The following is a 27,232-nucleotide window of genomic DNA, read 5'->3' on the forward strand; positions in this document are numbered from 1 at the left end:
TGACATGTATTGTGCAGATGACACTTTTGGGTTATCATTGAACGTGGCTTTTTGTCTTCTTTATTACAGGAATCATGGGTAAAGAAGGAAGACAAGCTGCAAGAAATAGTGACTATGCAATAGCACGATTTAAATTTCTCTCTAAATTACTTTTTGTTCATGGTCATTTTTATTATATTAGAATAGCTACCCTTGTACAGTATTTTTTTTATAAGGTGAGTTTCATTAGCTTATTAGAATCAGTTAGTTATTAGTATAATTTGAAATTTCAATGTAAGGGCTGTTATAACCATTCAAATTATTCTTAATAGTTTAAGTAAAAATAACTATTTTCTAATAAATAGAATGCCGACAGAATGTAAATCAGTGATTGCCTGTGCTACTAGGGTGCAGGTAGTAAAGCTACTGGAAAGGGTTGTTATAAGAGTGTTTGGGACCAACAAGATGGCTTAGTGGGTAAAGGCACTTGCCACCAGCCCTGGCACCTGAGTTCAATTTTCAGAATCCACATAGTAGAAGAAGAGAACTAACTCCTGAAAGTTGTCCTCTGACCTTCACATGGGTGCCATGACACGTGCTCTGTCGTGCCACACACGTATGTGCATACACACGTGTGAAAACACACACAATGTCAAAAAGAGAGAACTCTTTAAAAAATTTATTGAATTTTTGCAATTTGCATACAATATAATTTGATGGTATTTAGATCCCCTTCCCTATCCACACCTCCCCTTACTGCCCCCTGCCCAAGTTAATGTGCTCTACTATATATATATATCCTAAATGTCCTTCAGTGTGAGACCATCCACTGGAGCCTGGTTAACCTACCAAGAGTCCCATGCTCGAAAGAGACTGTCTCTGCCCCTCCCCAACAGCCGTCTGCTGCCACAATTTCCTTAGGTGGCATTGGAGTTTCTTACCCATTCATTGTGTCTGTGCTAGGATTTTATCTGGTTTGAGCTTACATGGGACTTGTGCAAGCTGTCATGGTTGCTGTGAGTTCGTACAAGGAACTGACCAGCTGTGTGGAAGACTCTGTTTCCTTGTGGTCATCCACCACCTCTGGCTCTTACAGTCTTTCTGCCTCCTCTTCTGCAATGATCCCTGAGCCTTGGGAGGGAAAAGTTTGATATAGGAGTCCTGTTCAGGGATAAGCACTCTACACATAGCCTCTTATTCTCTGCATTTTGGCCAGTTGCAGGCTTCTGTTGCATAAGGAAACTTCCCTACTGAGAGTTGTGAGATACATTAATCTATGTGTATAACAAGTCATTAAAAGTCAGTTTAATAAGATAACTAATTGGTGAAAAAGAACATTAGGTTCTCCCTTACGTCCTATGACCTGTCTAGCCTCAGGTTCCTAAGCCTGATATCAGTGTCAGGTATGGGCTCCATCCTAGGAAACAGACCCTAAATCCTATTAAAAATTGGTGCTTACTCCCATAATATTTGTGCCACTATTGTACCAGTGGACATATCGTACCAGGCCAGTAGTTACAGTAGTTCATAGGAGTCCAGCTGAATCAGGTTGATGATTATTTTTACCTCCAGTAGCATACATAGCACCTTGGAAACATTCTCTAATTTTATGACATATAAATTTATCAAACATCAAAATTTACACTTAAAATTGATGTTGTATCTGGTGCAAATTCAGCTACAGTAAATTTAATGTTGATCTAGTAATAATTTTTTTATTTTTTTTTTAATTTATTTATTTTTTGGTCTTTTTGAGACAGGGTCTCCCTGTAGCTCCAGCTGTCCTGGAACTCATTATGTAGATCAGACTGGCTTTGAACTCACAGAGATCCACCTGCCTCTGCCTCCCAAGTGCTGGGATTAAAGGCGTGTGCCACCACACCTGGCCTAACATTTTATTATTTTTAATGTGTATGCATATATTGCCTGCATGTTTGTAAGTGCACCCATGTCATACAGTGCCCATGGAGGACAGAGGAGGATGTCAGATCCTCTGGAACTAGAGTTACAGACAGTTGTTAGCCACCATGTGGGTGCTGGGATTCGAACCCTGATCTTCTGCAAGAACAGCCAGTGCTCTTAATCACCAAGCCATCTCTCCAGCCCAATATAGTAATAAATTTAATTGAACCTCCACCTTGATGAATTCAGAGCACAGATCTTTAATCATTTTGTCCTATCAGTATTACCTTATGAGAGCTAGTGAAATGTATAAGCTTCTCAATTACAGGATTTTTATATGTAGAACATAAAATACTTACGATTATAAAGAAACTATGGACTAGAGAGCCGGCTCAGCAGTTAAGAGCACTGACTGCTCTTGCAGAGGACCCAGGTTCAATTTCCAGCACCCATATATATGGCAGCTAACAACTGTCCTTAACTCAGTTCCAGGAGATCTGGTGCTTTCTTCTGACGTCCTCAGGCATTGCACGACACAGGTGCACTTACACGCATAAAATAACTCACTCATACACATAAAATAAAAATAATAAATAGGGACTGGAGAGATGGCTCAGAGGTTAAGAGCACTGACTGCTCTTGCAAAAGACCTGGGTTCAATTCCCAGTACCCACATGGCAGCTACGAACCATCCTTAACTCCAGTTCCAGGAGACTCTGAAGCCCTCTTCTGACATACGTGGCGTTGCACGACATGGGTGCACTCGTGCATGCAGGCAATATACTCATACACATAAAAAATAATAAAATATTTTTAAATAAATAAATTTAAAAGATTATAAAGAAACTAATAATGTTGAAACACTGTTCTGTCTCTGAATCCTTTCAAGGAATAGGAGACTCAGTGGAACCCGTGTTAAAGAGTCCCTATTAACAAGACATTTAACATACCAGAGTACCGTGTTGTATATTTTCCTCTAATTAATAGCTACAAGCTAAAAGAACAGCAGTAGATTGCACATTGCTGCAAGATGATGTGGTGGTTTTCTTCTAACCTGTTGTTTTATAGCTTCTACCTGTTATATATGTGATTACACAGTGCTGTAAACGGATGTGCAGTTTTTTTCTACCCTTTTCTAGCTTTTAGTTGTATTATGAAAAATACTGACACAGATGTTTTTAGCTCCATTCTGTGTTTTAAATATTTTTGGAATATAAAGCTATTGTAGTCCTACAATTTAAGTAACTGTTACAGATTATCCTATATATGACAAGTATTAAGATATAGAAACTTGCAAATTTCACTGCTTGTCAATGGTAGGAATGAAGAAAATTTCCAGTGTAATATCCTCATTACTTCTTAGGCTACTTGTAGACATATTTCAGTAAAATGAGAATTCTGTTTTCTCATTTTTATATGTGCAAGTCTTTAGAGCAAAATCACTTCCTTACAATATCAACTGAGATTCTGTTTCTAAACACTTCAGTAACCATTTAAGACTTTTTTCTTTAGTTGTAAATATTTGAATTGTTTTCCATTTAATCTTGTTTTTCAGAATGTGTGCTTTATCACACCCCAGTTTTTGTATCAGTTCTACTGTTTGTTTTCTCAGCAAGTAAGTAAATAGAATCTTTTGTTTTGTCCTTTTAGAATGTGTTAAAATCTTGATAGGTATTTAGAGAGACTTTAGCTTTTCCTAGTTCTATAAATAACCAGGCAAAATTTCTTTAAGTAGTATATTTATTTAATCAGCCTAACATTCATAATATTTATTCTGGCTTTGAGTTTGAGATTACTGTTGATAACTGAATATATGTTATTTCTGATTTTTTTTTTTGGAGACAAGGTCTCCCTGTAGCCCCAGCAGCCTTAATTTCAGAGACATCAGCCTGATTCTGCTGGGAGCATTGGTATCAAAGGCATGCGCCACCTTGCCTTGCTGATTCTTTAATTAATTAATTAATTTATTTATTTATTTATTTATATAAGGTTTCCTATAACGTAAGCTGGTCATTAACTTTCTATATAGCCAAGGATGACCTTGAACTCATCCTCCTGCCTCCACCTTCCAAGTGTGGGATTACAGGCACAATAACTGATCTCCCCCTTCCCACCACCGCCCCGCCCTCCAAAGGCAGTGCTAGGGACTTTCTGTATGCTAGGCAAAATCGCTCTACCAACTGAATTACCTCCTTAACCCTTGATAAAACTTTTTTCAACATCTCTGTAGTATATCAAATCAGACCGAATAAGTATCAAAGGTTCACATGATTTTGTTATTTCTGGCCCTGAACTTTTTAAAAATTTGATAAGAACTGTAGTGATTTGTCCAAAGATAACATAAATTTCCCCTCAGAAACTAGCTTTATTCTCCATAGAAGCTCCTGGAATACTGGACTGAAAGCATTTCTGAAGTTTTAGAGTCAGAAGGGAAGGCTCTAATCTGTTAGTGGTTGTTGTAATGGCCACAGGATGTGTCTTGGCTTACATATACGTAACTTATTTGCCGTACTTGACCCATGTTTTATTTTATGGAAAAGGAAAGTAAAACTCAGATTTAAATAGCTGTGTAAGATCACAAAGCCAAGTTAATGACTAAGCTGTGACTTGGACCTGCTGCTTCTGACTAATTGAATACCCTTTTCCCATAGCTGACTATGTATTTTAAATTTGAAAAAAAAAAAAAAAAACAGAGCTCAGTTACCTTAGACTTTCATGAGTTCCTATTGGTAATTGCTGTTTTCTCCTGTTTACAAGATATGGCTCTAAATTTTAAATAGCTGCTTAGACATTGATGACTAGCAACAGTTTGCCTGAATGAAATAAAGCTCAAATCTATGACCATATGACAAAGGGGCCCGACCTATTTGAATTAGGTTTTCAAAGAGACAGTATTAATAATAGGAACAATATGTAAACCATAGGCACAGTGCTAAGGCATTAGTACAAGCAGTAGCACCTATGTCTCTTTAGAGAACTTAAGCCATTGAAAAACAAAAAAAGGAAAACTTCCATGGAAAAGGAGAGGTGTCGGTGCTATAATAGTATAAAAAAGGGTAGACAGGAAAAGTCAGAGCAGAGGAAAACAGTATGTGTGGCCTGTCAGAGAAATCCCAGGAAGCCTAGGATGCATGTAGAGGGCTACGTAAAATAGAGAATCTTGAAATGTAAATCTACCTCACTACATTTCTAAACAAAGACAAATACAACACAAAATATTCCAATTTCCACAAAGAATATAGATAGATCTCAGACATTATTGCTTCAATATTAAAGCAAATTAGAATTATTAATTGAAATTTTTAATGGATTTTAGAAGTTGAAAAAACTAGCACACTTTTTAAATGTTTCATTGTGGTTATATGCATAACAGAAATATGTAATTGAGAGTCTCAAAATTCCTTCAATTTCTTTCTAGACACTGTATGACAGCGTGTACCTGACTTTATACAACATCTGTTTTACTTCTCTACCTGTTCTTACATACAGTCTTTTGGAACAACATATAGACCCTTATATATTACAGAGCAAGCCCACCCTCTATCGGTAAGTATTTTCCAATATCAAATGTCCGCATATTTCTAATTGCAAGTGTGCACTAGTTATCAGTTTTAACATACATCTTAAAAAATGGGTGAATGTGTCAAATATGTATAGGTCGTGTCTTGGTAATTAATATGTTTAATACTTTCATAAGGAAAGCATGGTTGCATGATTTAATGTTATTGAATGTTTGAGAGAATTTGAGTCATTTTTCCAGTGTTTTTAAGAACAAACGCTTTCATTCTAGGACTCTTGGACACAGTGTTCTATTTCATGTGCACAAAAGACATTATTCAGTCATTAGTATCTCTAGAGTTCTTAAAAATTAGCTCCTGTTCTACTATTAGATAATTTATGAGTGTTAATCAGAGTAAAGTGCAAGGTAGGTCCGAAGTCCTGCTGTTTTCTTGCTCTCCCAAACCAAGTAATCACAGAGATGTGGAGCCTGTGAGGACCAGCCTAGTTCCTATCATAAGCTCTTACAGAGGCTAGCAGACAGAGCCAGTTATCACCACATGGGATACCTTGCTTTATCTCCCAGGATATATATGCTCTCATTAGTTACTGTTGGAAATAAGAGACTGAGGAGAGCCTCTGTGCATCATCATGGCAGAGTGGCCAAATGAGAACAGAGTACTGATAATTAGCTTTTCACAGTTACACTGAAGTATTATGCCTGTATCATATTTCTTTAAACAAATGAGAAATTCTCTTGGAATTTATTACATCAACTGCAAGCTGTTATACCAGTATCTGCTGTTACTAGAAATGGTTTGTAAATTTGGAATTATTCTTTCTGCTAACATTTTTTTTAGCTACCTTAAAACTCCATCTTGTTTTTAATTGTAATAATTTTGTAATAGGTTTAAAAAAAGTGATTTCTAATGTGTTTCTTTTTTTCTTTTTAAAAAAATTTACAGGGATATTAGTAAAAATCATCTCTTAAGCATTAAAACATTTCTTTATTGGACCGTCCTGGGTTTCAGTCATGCCTTTATTTTCTTTTTTGGATCCTATTTTCTAATGGGGAAAGATATATCTCTGCTCGGAAATGGCCAGGTAAAATATATAATACTTTTAAAGAATGCTTAACAAAATGTTAATGGTATTGAAAAAAAAAAATGTAAGCTCAGATCACTTTTTAGCCAGATCCCCAAAGAGCTGGGTCTTTATAAGCACCCCACACACAAAAAAAAGCTACCAAATGTTACTTATGCAAAAGGCTTTCTCTTTTTCCTTCTAAGGAAAGTGTGGCATAGCATGCCTTTAGTAAAACCAGATACTAGAGACGAGGCATGTGGTTTTTACCATCTCCAGGCCAAATCGCCCCCACGTTCCTGCAGAGAAAAGACTGGCACTTCGGGGGCTGAGTTGAAACCCACTACTTTTTGGCGTTTGTGATTCATTGTCTGCAGATGTAAAAACTGAGAAAAAACATAGGTTCAATATGCTTTCTCCAATTCTTTGCCTCTTTGTAGACTCCAGAGTACCCATAAATAAAGAAATGTTCATTGATATTCGGTTGTTAATAATAGTAGTTATTTGACAAATACTCTTTAATTTTTCCATACTCTAAATCTTACTGAAACCTGTAAGTATGCTCATTTTACAAATGAGCATAAATAAATAATTTAAGTAAATGCTATTAGAATGTTTGTAGCCTTTTAAATCAAATTCTAAATCAATGTTAAGATTATGATTCTTGTAAACTAAATTGACCTAAGCTACATACTTACATTCTAATGGAAATAAAATCCTGATACTCTTGGGATTCTGTGTGTGTGATGAACTTTATAAGGTGGGGCTATAAAGACCAGAAGAGTACTTCTGACTGACTTGCACTTTTACTGGAATCCTTTGAAGAATAATTCCATTGACCATTATCTTTTCTTACAGATGCTGGTTTTAAGGTTAAATTTCTTTCTTCCTGTGTGCTTAGATTTTGTATCCAGATGTACTGTAGCAAGTGTCCTATTGTAACTTTTGGTTGCAAAATTTTCATAAAATAATTGTGGTCAAACAGGGTTTTACTATAATTTTTAGAATGTTATGAGAGTAAAGCCATCACCAGTAACTGTATCATCCCAAGTAAAAACAGTCTGTGACAGGATTCTGAACCATCTCTGAATTTCTAGTGTGATCTTTTTACTACCAAAAGGGTCGTTGTGCAGTATTATAGTCATAACAGTGCTTTGTTATGGTTCTCCTCAGAGTTTTTTGTAGAAGATGAAATTGCTTTTACCTTACATTGAGTTAGCATGTGTTTATCTGTAACATAACAGTCTGTTCCTTGTGTTTAGATGTTTGGAAACTGGACATTTGGTACTTTAGTCTTCACAGTCATGGTTATTACAGTCACTGTAAAGGTACAGTACTAAATTAAAAACGTGTGCACACTGTGTAGCTAATTTTCTTCATCTTTTAGCTGTACACATGTATGTTCCCTTTTGCATTTTCAGTAGTGCATAGTTTCACTGAATTTTAATAATTCATTTTAGTTTTTGCCAGAAACTTTTTTTCATGTTCATTGCTTTGGAAAGCTTCATATGATTTTGGTCACAAATTACTGAAGTTTTGCTTTGCCTGTATATCATCTAAAACACAACTTGTTTTGTGTTGTGGAGTTGAGGTCATGTCATCACATGGAAATTTCAGTACTGCTTCACTCAGAAGAAAAGTGTTATGCTATTTTCTACTAAGACCCTTTCATTAATACTGTGTCTCCTAGGAACTTTTAAACACTTATAATTAATATTTGTTTTGGGTATTTTTTTATGTGTATGAGTGTATTGCTTGCATGTAGGTAGATGCACCCATGTCGTGCAGTGCCCGGGGAGGTCAGAAGGAGGTGTCAGATCCCCTGGAACTGGAGTTAACGGACAGTGGTTAGCAATCATGTGAGTGCTGGGAACTGACCCCAGGTCCTTTGCAGGAGCAGCCAGTTCTCTTAACCACTGAGCCATCTCTCCCACCCATAATTAATATTTGTAATTCTTGAGTTCTATGTAGAAGGTAAAGCTTTATTGTATTGCTAAGACATATTTTTTTTTTAGATGGCTTTGGAAACTCATTTCTGGACTTGGATCAACCATCTTGTTACCTGGGGCTCTATTATATTTTATTTTATATTTTCTTTGTTTTATGGTGGGATTCTCTGGTGAGTGACTATACTATATCTTAATTATGTTGATTTAACTATAGTGAACATTTATTATTATGTGTTCTATTATGTGCAAATTCTGCTCATGATAGTTTTTAGACATTATGTTGGTAATAAGTTTACTTTTTGAGTTGATTTTCACAATAACCCTATTTTCATTTTTCTACATGGAAACTGAGCCTCTAGGTCACAGAAGTGAAAAAGAAACAAAGCCAGGCTCCAAGTAGTTCGTCTGCCTTCACAGTTAATATTCTTTACACTAACCTTATTACCTTTAAATTTTTCATGTATTTAATAAAATAAGTCCCATAGAGCCCATTAATTTTTTTTCTTTTTTCTATGTTTTTATTGAATTTTTCTGCATTTCATACAATACATCTTAATTGTATTTAGACCCCCTCCCCTATCTGCACAACCCCAGTCCATTAAATTTTGACTAATATCACTCTCAAAATTTAATAGTATGTCTCATCTTCACTAAATGTAAGATCATTAGATCATTAGTAGACTGATAGATCAAAAGTTCGTGCTTTCCCTAAGATTCTTTGGTAAATGATGGACAACCAATGTCTTACTTTTGGAGAGTATGTATATTACATGTCTCTGTTGTGCCTTAGGTCCATTTACCAGGGGAAAAATGTATGAACATAAGCACAAAGAACTCGGATTGACTAATCATTAACTTTCATTAAGGATCATAAAAGAATACACTTATGTATTACTTTCTCCATTTGTTTCTGTATTTCCTTTTAGTTTCTTGATGTTATACATACAAAAGCCCAAAAAGCATACCTCCATATACCACTACCCCATATAGAGCTAGCATTTTTTACTGTATTTATTTTTATATCTATTTATAAAGAAAAAACTTCGATGCTGGACATGGTGGAGTACACCTTTAATCCCAGCTCTCAGGAAGCAGAGGCAGGTGAATCTCTGGGAGATCAAGGCCAGTCTGGTCTACGTCATGACTTCCAGGCAGGCTGGGACTAGGGAAGACCTTGTCAAAAATAACAAAAATTCCAAAAGAAAAACCTTTAAAATCTGTCAGTCTTAAGATTTGGATGATCAAGGGTTGGTTTTTTATTAGTGTGTGTGTGTGTGTGTGTGTGTGTATGTGTGTATACATGTACCACAGTACACATATGGACATCAGGGGACAACTCTGTAATATCAGTTCTCTTCTTTCAAAACCTTTACATGGGTTCCAGGGATTGAACTCAAGTCCTTAGGCTTGGGCAGCAAGTGCTGTAACCCCAAGCCATCTCATTGGCCCAGGTTTTTTTCTTTTTTAATCAAAAGAAAATATTTTCTTACACACTATTTCTTGGTCTCTGAATTCTGAAGTCTGCATTACTCTTTATGCTTTTCTAGTCTTCTCACTAAGAAAGAGAAAGAGTTATATAGCTAATAGTTTGCCATTTCTGCTGTTAGTAAAAAGTATGATTGTTATGAAAAATAAACTGCATTTCATTTTTTAACAAAGTCTGTCTTATTATTCATTTAAGTTACACCAGTTTCAATTTAGAACAGTTTCCTGGAATGCTCTTGACATTGTTATTTTAAGAGTTATTTGTATTTCTATGATGTCTTGATTTAACTCAGTTTTACTTTGCTTGTTTATTTTTGAAACAAAGTCTCCCTGTATAGCCCTCAATCTCAGGATTTTCCTACCTTGTCCTCCAAGTGTTTAGATTACAATATGTGGTACCATGCCTGCTCTTGTTCACTTTTAATGAGTCTAGTGTCTTCTTTGCAGGCCTTTTTTGGGCTCCCAGAATATGTACTTTATATTTATTCAGCTCTTGTCAAGTGGGTCCACTTGGTTTGCCATAATCCTTATGGTCGTTACTTGTCTGTTTCTTGATGTTGTGAAGAAGGTATTTGACCGACATCTCCATCCTACAAGTACTGAAAAGGCACAGGTAGGCACTTTTCATACTCAGTATCTCTTTACTTAGGAGTGTTAGTGACAAACAGCTACAATTACAGTTTTCGTGTGACAGAAAATACCTATTCCTGTTATCAAAGTATTTTCCAATATAAACATTTTTAAATGTGTACTTTTAAATTTTTTTTCTTATTCTATTCATTTTATGACTACTGGTAAATTGTAATGTAAAACATTTTAAAATATCAAATGGTCAGATTATCCCCAGATGATAATAGAAAATATCTTTTAAATGTTATCACAGTATTGCATCATTTCGCCGTGAATGAGATTTATAGCCATGTCTTTAAACTACAGCAGATGCTAACAGTATGTTTCATGCTTAAGACTGTGATGTTTTGGGACTGATGTCACTTCAGCTCCTAGCTCTGCTGCATGGTAGCATTTTGACTTTGAGCCTCAGTTTCCCTGCTAGTAAAATTATGATAAAGAAATGTTCATTCCTTTTAAACATAGTAAGTGCTCAGTAAATGGTTCAGGTGGTTGCTTCAACAGTTCTTAGTTATTTTCTTTGGTAATACAGTCCCTTTTTTTTTTTTTTTTTTTTTTTTTTTTTTTTTTTTTTTTAAAAAAAAAAAAAAAAAGAGGACGATAAATCTTTCACTGTGATATATCAAAATAATTTGGGGAATAAGTCCCTTTTTTTTTTTTTTTTTTTTTTTTTGAGACAGGGTCTTTCTGTAGCCACGGCTGGCCTGGAACTTGTTAGATCCCAGGCTGGTCTCTATCTCACAGATATCAGCCTGCCTCTGTCCCCCCAAGTGCTGGGATTAAAGGCCTGCGCCACATGCCCTGCACGAATGTGTATTTCAATGCTGTTGAAGTTGAATAGGAGTGACGAGGACGAGGGTGTTCTCTGCCATACTGATTTCCAAGTGGGGCTGCAAAGCATCTAAATGTTTGCTGTGTCTGCCTATGTGCGTCTGTATGTTATTAGGGCCGGGCTTCCATGCTATAATATATTATTAAATCCATGTCAGAAAGATTTGCCTGTCTTATTTCTAATCTTCAGAAGTAAATATTTATAGTAAAAGACTAATACATTTTAATCAATTTTAGTACATTGTTTTTTATACTTTTCTAGACTTTTATAGAGAACAATTTGTCTCCTTTTTGGCCTATATTACATTACATTTCACAAAAATTATATGAGTAACATTATATTAAAATTTATTTACATTTGTCCTTAGTACTTCTATGGTTAACAAACTTAGTATATATTTTACAGAGATTTCTTACTGATCCAAAAAGTTATAATATTAATTACTTTTACCTTTTATGTAGCCTTGTTTTAAAGTGTTACAGAAGAAATATTTGATGCTTTTAAAGAATGCCTTAAACAGACAAACAAAAAATCAAAACTACTTCTGTGTGTTTTGACTCTTAACTGTTAAAACTGTTTAAAAATGGAATTTACACTAAATTTTATCATACGAAAGAATAATTTCCCTTTTTTGCTATCTAAATATCCAAATGGTGGATGAGATGTTCTGGGTCTTGTTGAGGACAGGACAGAATTTCTACTTCCATTCCTGGGTCTTCAGTCTCCCCCTGCTCTTTTGTCTTGTCTTGTCTTTCTTTTCTACTGAGACAGCATGTCATCATCTCTGTCCCATCTGGCAGATATATCCCTTGGCTATAGTAAGCATTATTTCGGCCTCTACTGTCACTTCTGATTTCAAAGGATGGATAAATGGCTACAAAGTTGCCAGCTACTTCCTTTACCAAAAATAGCAAGAAAAGTCATATCAAAAGAAGAGCTGTCACTGAGTGTGGTGGCAGAGGCAGGCAGATCTCTGTGAATTCAAAGTCAGCCTGGTCTGCATGGAGAGTTCTAGGCCAGCCAAGACTACATAGTAAGACCCTGTCAATCAGTCAATCATTCAATAACGAAGAGCTGTCAGTAGTTATCCCAAGCTCTGTTTTTCTCCAGAATAAGAATGTATTAAAAGTTAAGAGTAAACTTTTCTATGCCCTGGCCAAGATCCTACAAATGTCATTCATTTCTGTGTACCATGCATATTTCCTGCTCTTGTGGGAACAGATGTTTGGTATTTTCAAAGCTTGTCCTGTGTCTCCTAGGTAATGAATGCGGCTCTCTGACTTGTGTGTGTCCTATCCCTTTTCTGTCTACTTGTAGATGTACTCCAACACAGTCGCTTTAAGTGACGAGTTCATCGCACTGCAGCCTTTGTCGAGGGCAAGGAATCAGCTGAGCAAACTTAGGTAGAGTAGGATAGACCTCATTAACTCTTCTGCATGCCAAAGGTCAGTTTAAAAATATCCAAAGATGGGCAGAGGCATGAATCAAGAGTGGGGCCTTTTTTTAGCACAGCTCTGTCTCTGACTAATTTAACCTTTATTAATATGCATTTTAAAACCTAAAATGATACCCAGTTCTTCTTTGAAAAGAACATGTAGATGAAAATGAGCGTAAAAGGACAGAGATCTGTACCTTGTTGCCTATCTTGACACCCAAACTGTCTTCTCTGGCATAATTCTAATGCTTCTGCTTGTCACGTCCCTCATGTCTAAGACTGCTCCTGCATGCTGAGTGATGAGAACTGCAGAACATATCACAAAGTATGAACTTAAGATGCAGTTACTTGGAAGTGAGAGCAGTCCATTTTTATCTTGCCTGAATCTGTGATGTAAATACATGTATGTCTGCCTGGTGGTGTGATGGTTGCACAAGCATCTCATTGCTACTCTTCAGTGTATCTCAAACTGAAATGTACATCTCACATACCTCACGTTTACTCTTGTCTCCACAGCCGTGCCCACCTTGTCAGTTTGCACAAAATTACCAGTAGTCTAGAGACGTCTTTTGACCGAAGGAAATGAACACCGAAATCCTAGAACTTCTGATAATATAATAACATATCTAAATGAAGTATTGAGCTTAACCTAATTTTTAGAAAGAAAGGCAATATGACTAAAATATTTTTAGTTTTGAAACTTTGCAATTTCTTGGTTTGTCAGTATCTGATCGATCCTTAGTTATATATATTTTTGATAGTTATTTGTTTTCCAAAGTTTCTAATCTATATTCACTTGATCAACCGAGTGACTGACATAACACCATTTAACCTTTTGATGATAGTGTAAGTTTGTAATTTAAGCTGTTATAAAGTTTTACTAAGCATTTTATGTTTTATTAGCTTCAAATTTTTTAAAAATACTCTCTTTGAATGATAACAGTATAATTATGTGTCACAAATGGGTATTTAAGTGGTAAACTATATTTTGTCTGTAAGAACTAAAATCCAAACAAATGTGAATAATTATTTTTACTTTTGGTTGAGGAAATATGTAGAACACAATTTTATCAGTAGATGATTTCCTATCATCAGTGGCTATCTGTCACTACTTGAGGATCCAGTTATTTAACTCTGTCGCAGAGCTCCTTATTTAAAAGAACATGCTGGTCAGTTCCTTTGTCAAGTGAAGATAGCCTGTATTGTGATTAATCGTATTATTAGGAATTCATATTTTAACATATCATGCTGGCTTAAATCAAACCACTCTTTTTAAGCAACGGTAGACCTAAAAGAATGAGGAAAGAAAATCATAAAGAGATCCAGGCCTTATAATTTTGTAATAAACTAGTAAGATTAACATTCTTCTGAAAACAACCATAAAAAGCAAGCTTGATGGGTCAGATGGCCATCCTTAGACTCCCCAGTCTAGTGTTGCAGAGGAGAAAGTATTACTCCCTTGGTGGCTGACCTGAGTGCTGGTGTCACACTCACTATTCCTCCTCCAACCTATACACATTCCCAACATGTTCTCCTTCCTAGGCTTCTGAGTTGGTCAGCAGGCATGGACGTTTTATGTGCTCTTGGCTACTAACTTAAAATCAGCAGCAAAGATAAACAGAAAGAGGATGCTGTTCTCAACCAAAGTCAGACAGGAATCAGTTGACCTTTCCTAAAGAAATATTTCAACTTAATTTTGTCAACAAGTAAATTAAATCAATCTCCTTGTTCACATTTGATGTTTATAATCATGTGGCCCTTCTGCTCTGCAGCAGTCTCCTGAAGTGGAAGCATAAGGGTGTAAAATTGGATGTAACTGCAGTACAAATCCTAAATCTTGTTGGCATTGAATTTTACAGAAGAAATAGAATTTTACTAAAGGAAATTTGGTTTTCAGTAGACTGTGCATTACTAAGAACTTTGTTCTTTAGAAATCATGACTTTGTATGCCTTGTTTTGTTCCCCTTAAGAAGCTCATTAGCTCTGTTTTGTGGCAGTAGTTGTGCTGTTATGTGAACTTTCACTTGTGCCTCTGATTGTAGACCCAACTGCTTTGATTCTAAACTGTATACTGAGACTATCATTCTGCAATATGAGATTTACTGCTTTTCTGTCCTTCTAGATGGAAGAAGATAAGGGTTCAGTCGGCTCAGCATATGAATTTGCTGAAAGCCAGCACAGAGGGGAGGACAGTAGGCACCTGCTAGCTGAGGCTTGCAGCCAGCAGGACAGTTGTTACGTGCACTAGGTAGTACTGCGCTGGGCCTTCCTGGGAATTCTGCACGGCATTCTCGTGCTTGGGCATGCCACGGGAGCACCACCATCACATTTCCATTTCACATTGCTACTTCTGTCCCTCACATATTGTTTTGCTTTAGTTCTTTTCCTTCTTTGTGTCCTCTGGATTTCTTTATATCCCTGAATGTCTTAGTCATCTTTCTTTGGATTTACAGTGATAAGTAATACACATCTTTTTATGAATTTTAATGTAGACACTGAATTACTAAAGTCTCTTTTGAGTTGAAATACGTGAGTGGTTTACATTTAATGAGTGGTTTTTCTGACTGACGTTGAACAGACTTGATTCTTTTCATAAATTTTCATAGTTGTATCTTTATATAAAAATATCGATTGGTTACCAGGAGTGGTGCTGCACACCTTTAATCCCACAGTTGGGAAGCAGAGGCAGGCAGATCTCTGTGAGTTCCAGACCAGCTGGGGCTACAGGGAGACCCTGTCTCAAAAAGAAAAAAAAAAAAAAAAATACACTTACACATATATTAATTGGTTAAGGAAGTAGTTACTCCTGTCTTGAAGAACAAACCCTAACTACTTCTAGACACAATTGAGATATGCATAATATTCCAGTGTGTACCAGTTAGAGACCCACCACCAATAACTGTATTTTTACTCCAATTAGTTGTCATTTTATTGTAATTTCTGGTCAAGAAGATGCTGTTGTCTCATCTGGGATAAGCAAATGGAGAAACTTGAAAATAAAGCTACTTAAAGATTATAGATCTTTCAACTTTACTATAAATTGAATCATGAAGCATGTATAATGATTTGAAGAATCTGTAGGAGTCTGAGATACAGTTTAAAGTTATATTTTCCTTAGTAAATTGCCATTAATGAAGGCACTTAATTAGTTCTCAGTTATTAATTGAAAAGAAATTCAAATGAATTCTGAATTTTTATTTTGATTGTTTCAAGAGATTATAGTTAGGAGCCTGGGGATGTAGCTCATTTGGTAGCATTCTTGTCTCAAGTGCACAAAACCCTGGGTTCAATTCCCCACACAGCATAAACTGTGTGTGATGGCATATGCCTATAATCTCAGCACTCAGGAGGTGGAGTCAAGAAGATCGCGTAGGAATTCAAAACCATCTTTGGCTACATAGCAAGTTCAAGGCTAGCCTGGGCTTCATGAGACCCTTCTCCAAAAGAAAAGGAAAAAAATATGGTTAGAATATAATTTTTATTGTGCTTTGTTATGGAAAGATTTTTCATTTTTTTAGTATATTCTGGTTGGGCTGCAGGAAAAGCTCATGTGAAGAACTTGCTGGGCAAAGAACAGAAGCTGGCCAGGACTTATGTAATGCCCTGGGTGATGTACTGAACAGATAATCCACTTGAGCTCTAACTATGCTAGAAATATGAAATTCCGTCTCTGTGATAGAAGTTCTCCAGGGCTTAAGCTCAAGTTGATACCTTGTAAGAGATGGATCTGGTGCCACCATGCTTTAGGATGTCCACTAACATGCACAAGGCAGTTCGGAATTGTATTCTCAAGAATGCTTCTGTTGAGGGGGCTGGAGAGATGGCTCAGCAGTTAAGAGCACTGATTGCTCTTGGAGAGGACCCAGGTTCGATTCCCAGCACCCACATGGTGGCTAACAACTGTCCGTAACTCCAGTTCTAGGAGATCCAACGCCCTCTTCTGACCTCTGCAGGCACTGTACAAGACGGGTACACTTACACACATGCAGGCAATACACTCATACACAGAAAATGAAAATAATAATAATAAAAACAATATTTCTGTTGAGTAACAGGAACCTTACTATGGTTACCTTTGCACAGGAATTATAAGTGAATTTTCTCCTTTTCACCTGTGACTTTAACTTTACCCTCTGCATTATATTTGGAATTTTAACTTTTTGTAAATACAGATCTCTTCCTTACCTAAACTATAAATCCTAGTCATACATTGTTAATTGAATAAATATGTCATTTAAATAAAAGAGATCCAGTCTCCTTTGAAAACTAGGAATGAGCCAATTATAAAAATTATTATAATTATTCAATTTTTTGCATCTGGCTTATGGTGTGCATGCATATGTGTATGCATGTTTTCATGTTTGTCGGCAGGCATATATTGGGGTGCTTATAAATGTTTGCTTGTGAAGGTCTGAAGCCAATGCTGGGAGTCATTCTCAATCTTTCTTCTTTATTCTTTGAGGCTGTTTAATCTGGAGCTCCCAGTTTCAACTAGTCTAGCCTACCTAGGGATCCTCTGCCTTTACCTTCCCAGCTCTGGAATTAAAGACAGGTTCTGGAGCCCCAAACTGCAGTCCTCCTTACACAGCAAGCTCTTTTCCTGACAAGCCCTCCCCCCACCTCCCTAATCAATATAATTTTTTATCATATGCTTAGTTTTGAGTTGAAGGGAGGCAGTACATTTAGAAAGCCCTCTCTCTAGAAAGCCCGCAAACCAACATGTGAATATCTTTGAAAGTTTCATTTCAGAGTTGTCTGCTCACTTAGGGGAAAGGAAGCAGAGGATAGTTGAGAGGCCTGAGCTGGAAGAAAAAATCCAGTAATTGATAGCTTTTGATTTCACATTAAAAAGAAAACATTTCTCTTTTAAAAAAACAAAACAAAAAAAACCCTCTTTTTTTCCCTCATAATTGTAGTTTAAGGCTTCTATCCAAATAACTTTTTTAGGACTAAACAAGAGAATATTGATTAGTATACAAAACTGTTTTAAAGGCAAAAGCCCTCATACAGTTAGCAGTCTGGCAATTCTTATTTAAACTTAAAAGGAAACTTCAGTTGATGACATTGGAGTGACAAAAAATGCTTAACGTTTTTAAGATTTAAGGAAGATATTTGGTAACCAAGTAAAGATTGACTGTAATTGTTTCGGAATTGGAGCAGTAAGCCAGAGTTTCAAAAGGCAAATCCTATAAAGATGGATATTTTACTAGCCATCCATAGTCATGTCGAGTCTCCATGGGGGCGGGTGGGGGTTGACAACCTAGGAAGCAGATGTAGCCTACTAATGATCAAAATGGCTGCTGCATTAAAAGTCTGGGATCCCATGCCATTAGTTTTTCTGGTTTTTATAAGCAGTCCTCAAAAATACAAGCATCCCCTCTCCCATTACGTTGAATGAAATGAAAGTGCATACTCCACTCCAGTTCTGCCCTCATTACATTAGCAGCTGTGGCTCTGAGTCTTCTGGCTGAGCTCTCATTTCCTGGCTATTGAGAGAGACTATGTGCCTGAGGCACACTGGTAGGGCATGGTGGTTTGCTGGAGGACATGAGAGTCTTTCCATAGGTAACTCTGTAGCATTCAGCACTTTTAGAGCACCTAGGGTTTTATCATTTTTTTATAATTTTTCTTAAACTGGAGATTGAACCTAGGGCCTCACACTTGGCAGGCAGGTTCACATACCACAGGTATGCTACAAAGAGGGTTGCATCCCCAACGCTCTTTGTAGCATGTTTGACATTTTGAGATATTTGCTTTCTCTCGGTGTCCATGTTTCAGCATCTGGCCATATGTTTACAATGAAAAGTGAGGAGTATGAAGACAGCTCCCTGAAACCAGATGCAGACCCCAGGGCGTTCTGCACACAGGAGGACACTCACATGCAGGTGACTCAACATCTATGAGCAAACCACAAGACACTAAATGTAGACATATCAGACAAGACCCCTCCTCCCTAGTTTCTGGTAAAGTCCATTGCTCCCTAAATAAATGTGCTAAAAGACCAGGCTTTATTTTCTTATTTTTATTATCCTGTCTCAAGTACTCATATTTTTATGATTATGATAAAAATAAATTAGGAAAATTAAAACGTAAAGATACATAAAATAATTCCTAATTTTAAAAATGATTATTGGATTTAACAGTGCAAAATTGTTTTGTCACATTGCTGTAAGGTTTTCTAAACTCTTACTCTCTCAGACCAGAAATACTTTGGAGGCCAGTGACAGTGTTTGGAGATTAGCACTGAGCCCCAGGTCTGTCAGTGACTTGTGCTGCTCTTCTCACAAGGGGCAGTAGTAACAACCACCTTCTGCCTAGACTAAGCCTGTGCTCGGTGTACCCCATGTCCTACACAGGTATTCATTTTCTTCCATAAGTCTGGAATGTCCCTTCCCTCCTTCAAGCACTGAAGTCCCACTCACCCTTCCAGATACTTTTCAAAGCTGTTTTTCCATCAGCTCTTTCATGCCCTCTTAGCATGATCAGGGTTTGAACTTTCCTCTTTTTTTGACTCATTTCCTTATTATAGTTTTTAAAAGACAGGGTAAGAGATTGAAAAATAATTTGGCACTCTGGTAAGTAAGCTTGAGCAAACTCCTGACCTGTCTCCTCATCTGAAGAGGATACAACAGCTTCTCACCTTTTCCTCGTCTCACTAGAGGAGTGCAGAGTTGTCCAACTGAACACTGACACAGTGACTTCCTGAGTAACTACAAGTTGACTTTCAAGAGTTTGTGCTATTCCAGAGATATTCCTAAGCAGTAGAACAAAATCCAGAAGATTCCTCCTGGTTGGAAACTGAGACAGTAGAAGTTAAACTGAGCCTTGGTGTGGGATCAGCATGTTGACCTTTTGATGAGGCCAACAGGCAAGAAACATGCCCCAGTGACTTGTGTGGAGACTGTGGAAGACCAGCCTAGAGTCAGGGGGAAGAACTTGAGTCCAGTGCTTATGCCTCACCTTGAACACGTGGGACCACAGGAGTCCCCAAAGACAAAACTGGGAGCTAATAATAAATAACCTGTTGCCTGAGCCAGCATCCTCTGCATACTAATGTTCCTTCTGTGTTAGTGACTGTTCCTGAAATGTGGGGCAGAGTAGAGGGAGCAGTTCCTTAAAAAGCTGATTGGAGAATGGTGATCTCAAATTTTACCAATTAAGACTTACCACATTTCCTGACAATCTGAAAATCTGCTTGGAACTTTGCTAGATCAGTATTTCCCAAGTTACTTAATCTAGCATAGAAGCCCCCCTCCCCTTTTAATGAAATATGTCACAAAACACAATTTAAGAAACAGTACTCTAAACCAAAGCCAATTTAATGAAATATCTTGGTGCTTAGCAGATCCCAGGGTGGTGTTGTGACCAGGCAAACAGAAACCTCATTCTCTCACTACAAGGAATTAATGCCTCCAAGCATTGGGTCTTGTAGGACCTGCCATTTGCTTCTTTCAAAGTGTCAGGTTGCCTACATTTCACATCTGTCATTTGTGTCTATTGTGAGTCTCTACAGTGTCCTCTGTTACCATGCCTCATACAGCACAGGGAGATCCCAACCTTGTACATGTGAACTTTACTGAATTTACTTCATTCCTCTCTTTCCTCTGTATCTTCCAAATATTTGGTATATAGAATGTTTTATATATACATGTATATATATATGAAAGGGAATTCAAAAAGTTTTTTAAATGGTAGCCCTTACAAAATTTAGAGTATTCCTCACAGACAAAACCAAGGTTGGGATGCTTCCAGCTGTGTGTTCAGACCGTTTCCCCTCATTTTAATAATTAAAGTTGTCAGTAGTGTGGAATTGGGTTATCTTGCTGAGTCTGTACATGACTGAATCATTATAAATCTTGCAAATTTGAAAGATTCAACTTTAAATCTTAATAGCAGTACTTATTAACTTTGGAAAAATTTGATCACTGTGACATCGGTGCTCACTGTTAAGAAGATAAGTTGATGGTGGGCATAGATGGTACTTTGTAGTTGCTTGGCACTTTAAGGTAAAGGCTATGGAGTAGCTGTGTGTTCAGTGCTTGTTCTTGGGAACACTCCAAGAAGTGCTGCTACTGCTGCTGTTAATCATATTCTAGCTGAAGACTGTAGCTCCTGCCTGGGTGTTTCTTCCAGGTCTCCAATAGTTCTCACTCCACTGTCCTCAGTTGCTGGACATTTTTTAACTGGAATTGCAGGAGCATTTCACCTAAGTAAAGCTCCAAGATAAGTTAGAGTTCCCTAAGTTTCTAAATATTGGCATTAGCCAATTTGGCCACAGTAAATTATCAAAAGTAAAATAATAAATCTTTGCAGATTTAAATATTATCTGCTTGTTTTTATATACTACTAGACTTCTAATTAGAATGCAGAGCTTTTAAAAGTTTTAGTATGGTTAGACCTCCAAAGATTCCCATGCATTCCATATTATAGGAAAATAAGTATGTTTGTATAAATCACTTTTGATTTTAAAGTATTTGTTGTGCTTTTTGGAAGTCTGAAATCTATGAATAACTAACTTTTCTTTGTCCTTTGCAGCTTACTGAACCAAATTCAAGTCTCAAGTGCTTGGACTCCATGTGCTGCTTCCCAGGAGAGACGCTGTGCACATCTGTTGGAAGAATGTTGGAACGAGTTCTAGGAAGGTGCAGTCCCACCCACATCAGCAGGTGTGACATTTCTCTAAGTAGCCTTTGCTACAGATGGCTGTCCTGGAAGACAGCAGGCTGAGCCTGCAGCTGTAGATGCCCAGTAACTCAGCTGGCCTTGCCAACTGAAGCAGGAAGCTTACTGCTCCTTAGCACTCTTTGATGGTAGATTTCACTCTGTAGCTTTGAGGTGGGGTTCTTTCACTCACAAAGGAAGAAAAAGCATCTTTGAAGAGACTTCATCCAATGAACAAACTGTACTTGTAATTTTCTAAGATGCAGTCAGTAGGCCTGTATATCTGGTACTCTGTCTGGCTTGCTTATCTTTCTTTTAAATTATCTCTATACTGCTGTTTCATTCCCTGCTGGGTTGGTTGTGGGGTTTTTTTGTTTTTTTGTTTTTTTCTTCTACTGCTTTTTGTCTTTACAAATCAATCTCGATGCTAAATGGAGTCAAGCATCTTTGCTTCCCTTCCTTATTCTTCATTATGTTTCCTAAAGTTAGTCATTCAGCGTTAAACCAAAAAGCTGTTCTGCCCCTACTTAAAGATGTCTGAAATGAGTTTTTTATTTTACGTTTCTTTTACTTGGTATTATCTGATTAAAGGTTTGTAAGTCAGAACAGGCTGTAGTAATACTACATATATTAACGTTGATGAATTATGGATTAGAAGAACATGTTTTGTCCCTCCTTAAATCCATTTCTTAATTATCACAGCTTGTTTTTATGGTTCACAGTCAAAAATTCCATTTTAGGGATAAATGGCATTTAAAGTTCTTTTAAAAGTGAAGCATTCATTTCTTTGTACATTTACACAAGATATGCATCATTAGAGGATACTTGAGATAGAAATATCTTTGTGCTTGGTCTTCTTTATGTGAATGATATTATATTCCCCAAGTCAGAGCAGCAACATGCTGGGTTGTTGGTAAAAGTTGTGATGGACACAGAAAGGTGCTGATTCCCATTGTCCCTGGTGTGCCATGGGAATGTTAAGACTTTCTACAAATGCAGTGACTTAGAGAAGCTTGGAGAATATTTTAGGAGAAAGGAGTGAAGGAATGGGGAGGCAGTACTCTGACCTTTTGATAAGAGTACTTTTAATATTTGGTTAGTGTCATATTTTGAAGAATAATGAATGTGATATCATTCACATCATAAAATTCAGGTGACTTCTGGTGAACATGTTCTCAACTTTACCTTTGGCTCTGCCGTGTCATTGTGCTACAGTTCAATTGATAAAGTATTTGAGTTAATGTGAGATGCCTATGGTTTCAATCCCCATTTATTCTGACTGGAATGTAACTTGTGATCCATAATGTTGCCATATTTTACAGGAGTTTTATCCCACATACAAAGATTGCTCTGAGCAGTTCAGTGTATTTGGGACATTGTTATTTCTTATACAATTACATTTAACAAAACTTAAGATAGTTTTAATGTTCCTAAGTCATGGGTTTCCCAAGAAATGTTTCAGAAGGATTTAACTAACAATATACCTTACTGCTTAAGAACCAAGATGAGATTTAGACTAAAGTACTCTAGTAGAACTTCTGCATAGTTTTTTAAATGTCTATTTTAGTAGAAATTTGTCTTTAATGGCAGTACACAGTTACTAATATTAAAAAGACTAGAATTAACTTTAAATGAGCCAAAGCTTTTTTCTGCTTTCATTACCTGTATTCTTGACACTGAGATTCTGTGCCCCATTCTCCACACAGCTGTTTTCGTGCTGCGCTTCCCCTAGTAGACCTGCTGGAGTTCTGGATTTACTTTGGCACATTCTCCTAAAGGTGGCTATTACTGCCAGGATTTCTGTTCCCTCAGAATTGTGTCGTAGTCTTTTCTAAGGTGATTTTTCCTGATGAGATGTTGTGTTAGTTCCTAATACTTACTCAGCAGAGGGTGGGTGTCTCCAGTGCTGTACTAGGGCTTCCGTTGTCACTGCCCCCTTTCTCCTCAGATAAGTAATCCAGGAAGTCTTCTCAGATACTAACTTTTCTAGAGTATAAAATCATGAAATACAGAGCTCCCTGGTGCTTTTCAAAGGGCTTTATGAAAATTGCTGTGGCCCATCAACATTGTATTAAACTTTAATAGTCATTTTGATATGTAGGGTCGTTTTTTTCTACATCTATTTGTGAAATATTTTTGACATTTCTGTATTGATACTGGAGTAACCTCTGTTGTACATTTGAGTTTCCTGTCAAATTTAAAGGACAGGGTAAGGCTGAACTCTTCCATACCAGATATGCTAGTGTGAGCTGCTTAACCATTAACAATGCTGAGCACCTCTGGAGACAACAGTTTCCATGTGACACAGCAGCTTTCATATGGCACACTGGCCTGCCTGCCAAGTTGTTAACATCCAGGTACAAACTTTACTTGTTTTTTATCTGAAGTTGTCAAATGAGTGTATCACACTGCAAGCTCCATTTCTAAGGGAGCATTGTGGTGCTGTGTAAAGACATGCCATATTCTACCCTAAGGAGCCATATTTCAGCAATATGGCTGAGTTTTTGTTTATATTTTACCAGCAGGTATGAATGAGTTCTCCACCAATAATATCAGTTCCTTGGGATTTTAAAACAATAGGGTCTCAATTTGAGGCCAGCCTGGGCAACTTAGTGAGACTCTGTCTCAGAATGAAAGATCAGCCTGTAGTGTGATTGTCTTGGTTTCTTTCCCTGGTAATGTGATAAAACACTCTGGCAAAAGCAGCCTCAGGGACAAAGGGCTTATCTGGCTCACAGCTCAAGGGTATACTCAAGGTAGCAGGAACTTGAAGTGTCTGGTCACATTGCATTCACAATCAGGAAACACAGAGATGAACACATGCTAGTGCTCGGCCCACAGCCTCATCTCCCAGATGATTGTCAAGTTGACAATTAATGCTAACTATAACAGTAATGCGCACAAGTCATCTCAGCAGTTGGGAGACTGAGGCAGGACGATTGTGAGTTCCAGGCCTACCTGGGTGACTTAAAGTGACCATAGCTCAGAATTCAAAAGTAAAGAAGGACTAGGGTTACAGTTAGTGGTCAAGCACTTGCCTAGCATGGGCAAAGCCTTGGGAAGGGAGGGTGGCAAGGCAGGAAATGTTAATAGCCAACAGGTGTTCGGGTGTTTAATAGTCTGCCAAAAGTGGTATTTTTTTATGTTGGATGTCTAATACCTACCTGCCAGACTCTGTTCTTGTGCCTAAGAGACAGTCACAACCAAGACCGTAAATCAGAGCAGAGGTTGCTCAACTTTTCTGAAAACCAGTTAAGCTATAAACTGTTCATTATGACTCTGCTTACTTAATAAATAATTCGAGCTTAAGACTCGTACAAAAACAGACACTGGGAAACAAGATATTTGATAAGGATAAATTAGGGCTGTTTTGGTGTTGGGTCCCTCCTATAACACTGTTCAGGGAAAGTAGAAACCCTGGCAGACATTGAGTAACCTGTGCTTACCGTTAAGTGCTTCAGCTTTTAGAAGAAGGCCACATTTTCTTGGTAATCCTGATACTCCCCTTTGGCTAGGATAGTCTGTTTTAAGCATGGCAGACAGCTTTTATGTTTGTTATTTTAACTTAAATTAACTCAAGCTAATTTAAGGTTACAGCTGCAAATAGAGTATTATATATTGAATTACTTTAAGGGCCTTGTCAGTCAGTCAGTAGTTTACTTTTCTAGACCAGTAATACTGTAAGTGTCTATGATACCTTCTAAGTAAACCATTTATGACATTCAGTCTAATTAAGCTAAAATCCTTAGAATTTATGCCTAAGAAGATGTGACCAATAACATGAGCATTCCACTGTTTCATTCCAAGGCTTTTGGTAATGTCAAAATGCATATCAGCGTTTTCTTTTTGCTTTTTGTGTGTGTAATGTATGTATGTGCTCTTGGTTGTATATGTTGTGTACATGTACGTGCAGGTATGAGTGCGTGTGGAGACCAGAGATTGCTATCTGTGCCTTCCTCTGTTGCTCTCCACCTTACTTTTTGAAACAAGGTCTCTCATTGAACCAGCACTCACAGGTTGACTAGACTTGCTGGCCAGGGAGCTCCGGGATTTGTCTGTCTCCACCCCTCCAAGTGCTGGGGTGATAGGCATGTGTGGCCACATCCGGCTTTTTGTGGAGGTGCTGGGCATCCATATCCTGTCTTCATGCCTGCATGGCAGGCTCGTTACCACCTTAACCATCTCCTCAGTATCCAAATGTCTGTAATTCTTAAAGCCTACTTTTTTCTTATTGAATTATTAAGATTGTAAAAGCATCTCATACTTCACCACCCACAGAAACTGCAATGTTAATGAATGCCTAGATTTCGTGACTACAGCATAATTTTTGCCAAGTTTTTTTATTAATATAGAGTAGGGTTCACTGCTCATCTGAAGAATTACTCCTCAGCATCTAGAAATGAATCATTGATTATTTTAAAACTCAAGTTGTATTTTTGTCCTACATTTTAGTCAGGTTTTTTTTTTTTTCAATTAAACATAGGTCCTGGTGAGCCAAACTTCTCTCTTATTGTTGCTTTAGATCGTGGAGTGCATCGGATCCTTTCTATACCAACGACAGAAGCATCTTGACTCTCTCCACAATGGACTCATCTGCTTGTTAAAGGGGCAGTAGGACTTTGTGGGAGCAAGTTCACCTGTCCTCAGATTCAGGGTCATAATCCTGTAAAGGGCCACACTGGCTCTAAAGTTACTTTCTGAAATCTCGGGGGGAGTTCAGACCCTCTCAGAGTTCCATGGGAAACAGAGAGTTACATGAACCTCTTCTCCTTTCTCCTTAATTTGAATCTGAAGATGTTAAAATTTCTGAATAAAGAGATACTTGAATCTCTTCGGGTTGTCCCATTTACTTATGGGACTCCTGATGGCATTGCAGCTGATCAGTGTGGCCACTGCATTTTAATGTCAAGATAGAAAAAGAGGTAACTCCTGTTATGTGTATTTTTTTAGGGTTAGTGTGGTTAGGGACTCTTTGGTTTAAATCTGCTTCTGTAAATTATGCTAAAGATTTGCCTTGAGAACTCTATTTTTTTATTAGAATTATATTTGAAGCTTTTCGTGGGAAAAGTTATTGTGAATATTAAGGACTTTTGGTCCCTCTGACCTGTGTTGTTAATTCATTAGTGTTTTTAAGTTCACAGAGCAAATCAGGAGAGTGCATTTCCAACCATTATTTACTGCAGTGTGGGCAGTGAGCTTATCCTGATACTGGATCTCTCCAGTGATAATCTGACACAGCCAGTGACGTTAATCATACAAGTGCAAAGGGTATATTATGTCTCGTGTGTAAGTCAGAGTCAGGTCTGTCACCAGACTTTAAATTGATGTTTGCTAATATTTTTGTGACCAAATATGAAGACCTGTAATGGGTAAATCAGACATACCATTATCATATAATTTACTGTCTTTGTCATTATTTCTTCTGCATGCTTCAACCTGGCTAATATATTTAAATTTCCTCCCTCTACCTCTTTGTCCAAAGGCTCTGTTTATAGTTTTATGACAGTGTTGTAAAGTTCAACTATATCAATAAAAGACAAGTTTGGACAGTATTTAAAAATTGCAAACATATTTAATTATATCAAATCAAAATATGATTGAAGTCAGTGAAGACCACCTCCTTCTGTGGCCAACCTAGAATTACTCTTTACCCTCCATAAGTTAGACTTTAGAATGAAGGACTTCCATTAAGAATCTTGTTATGTTTAGGTTCAAATATGTTGTAAGTTAGAGCAGACTACCATAATAAAGTGAATTCTACCTGTAGTCCCATTATAA

General features: G+C 37.2%; 1 protein-coding gene across 1 annotated transcript in view; it reads left to right on the forward strand.

The window, feature by feature from the left end:
- Positions 1–26,358, forward strand: part of Atp11b (ATPase phospholipid transporting 11B (putative)) — a 120,043-nt gene extending 93,685 nt beyond the window's left edge. Inside the window, exons 22-30 of the mRNA XM_017798741.2 lie at positions 70–215; positions 3,437–3,496; positions 5,300–5,427; positions 6,345–6,483; positions 7,725–7,790; positions 8,478–8,581; positions 10,344–10,509; positions 21,329–21,459; positions 25,977–26,358. Coding sequence (XP_017654230.1) covers positions 70–215; positions 3,437–3,496; positions 5,300–5,427; positions 6,345–6,483; positions 7,725–7,790; positions 8,478–8,581; positions 10,344–10,509; positions 21,329–21,459; positions 25,977–26,058 — 1,022 coding nt within the window. The 3' untranslated portion in view covers positions 26,059–26,358. The remainder of the gene's footprint in view (positions 1–69; positions 216–3,436; positions 3,497–5,299; positions 5,428–6,344; positions 6,484–7,724; positions 7,791–8,477; positions 8,582–10,343; positions 10,510–21,328; positions 21,460–25,976) is intronic.
- The last annotated feature ends 874 nt before the right edge of the window (positions 26,359–27,232 follow it).

Source organism: Nannospalax galili, unplaced genomic scaffold, assembly GCF_000622305.1.
Source record: "Nannospalax galili isolate Female #2095 unplaced genomic scaffold, S.galili_v1.0 scaffold557, whole genome shotgun sequence".
NCBI classification, from domain to species: domain Eukaryota; kingdom Metazoa; phylum Chordata; class Mammalia; order Rodentia; family Spalacidae; genus Nannospalax; species Nannospalax galili.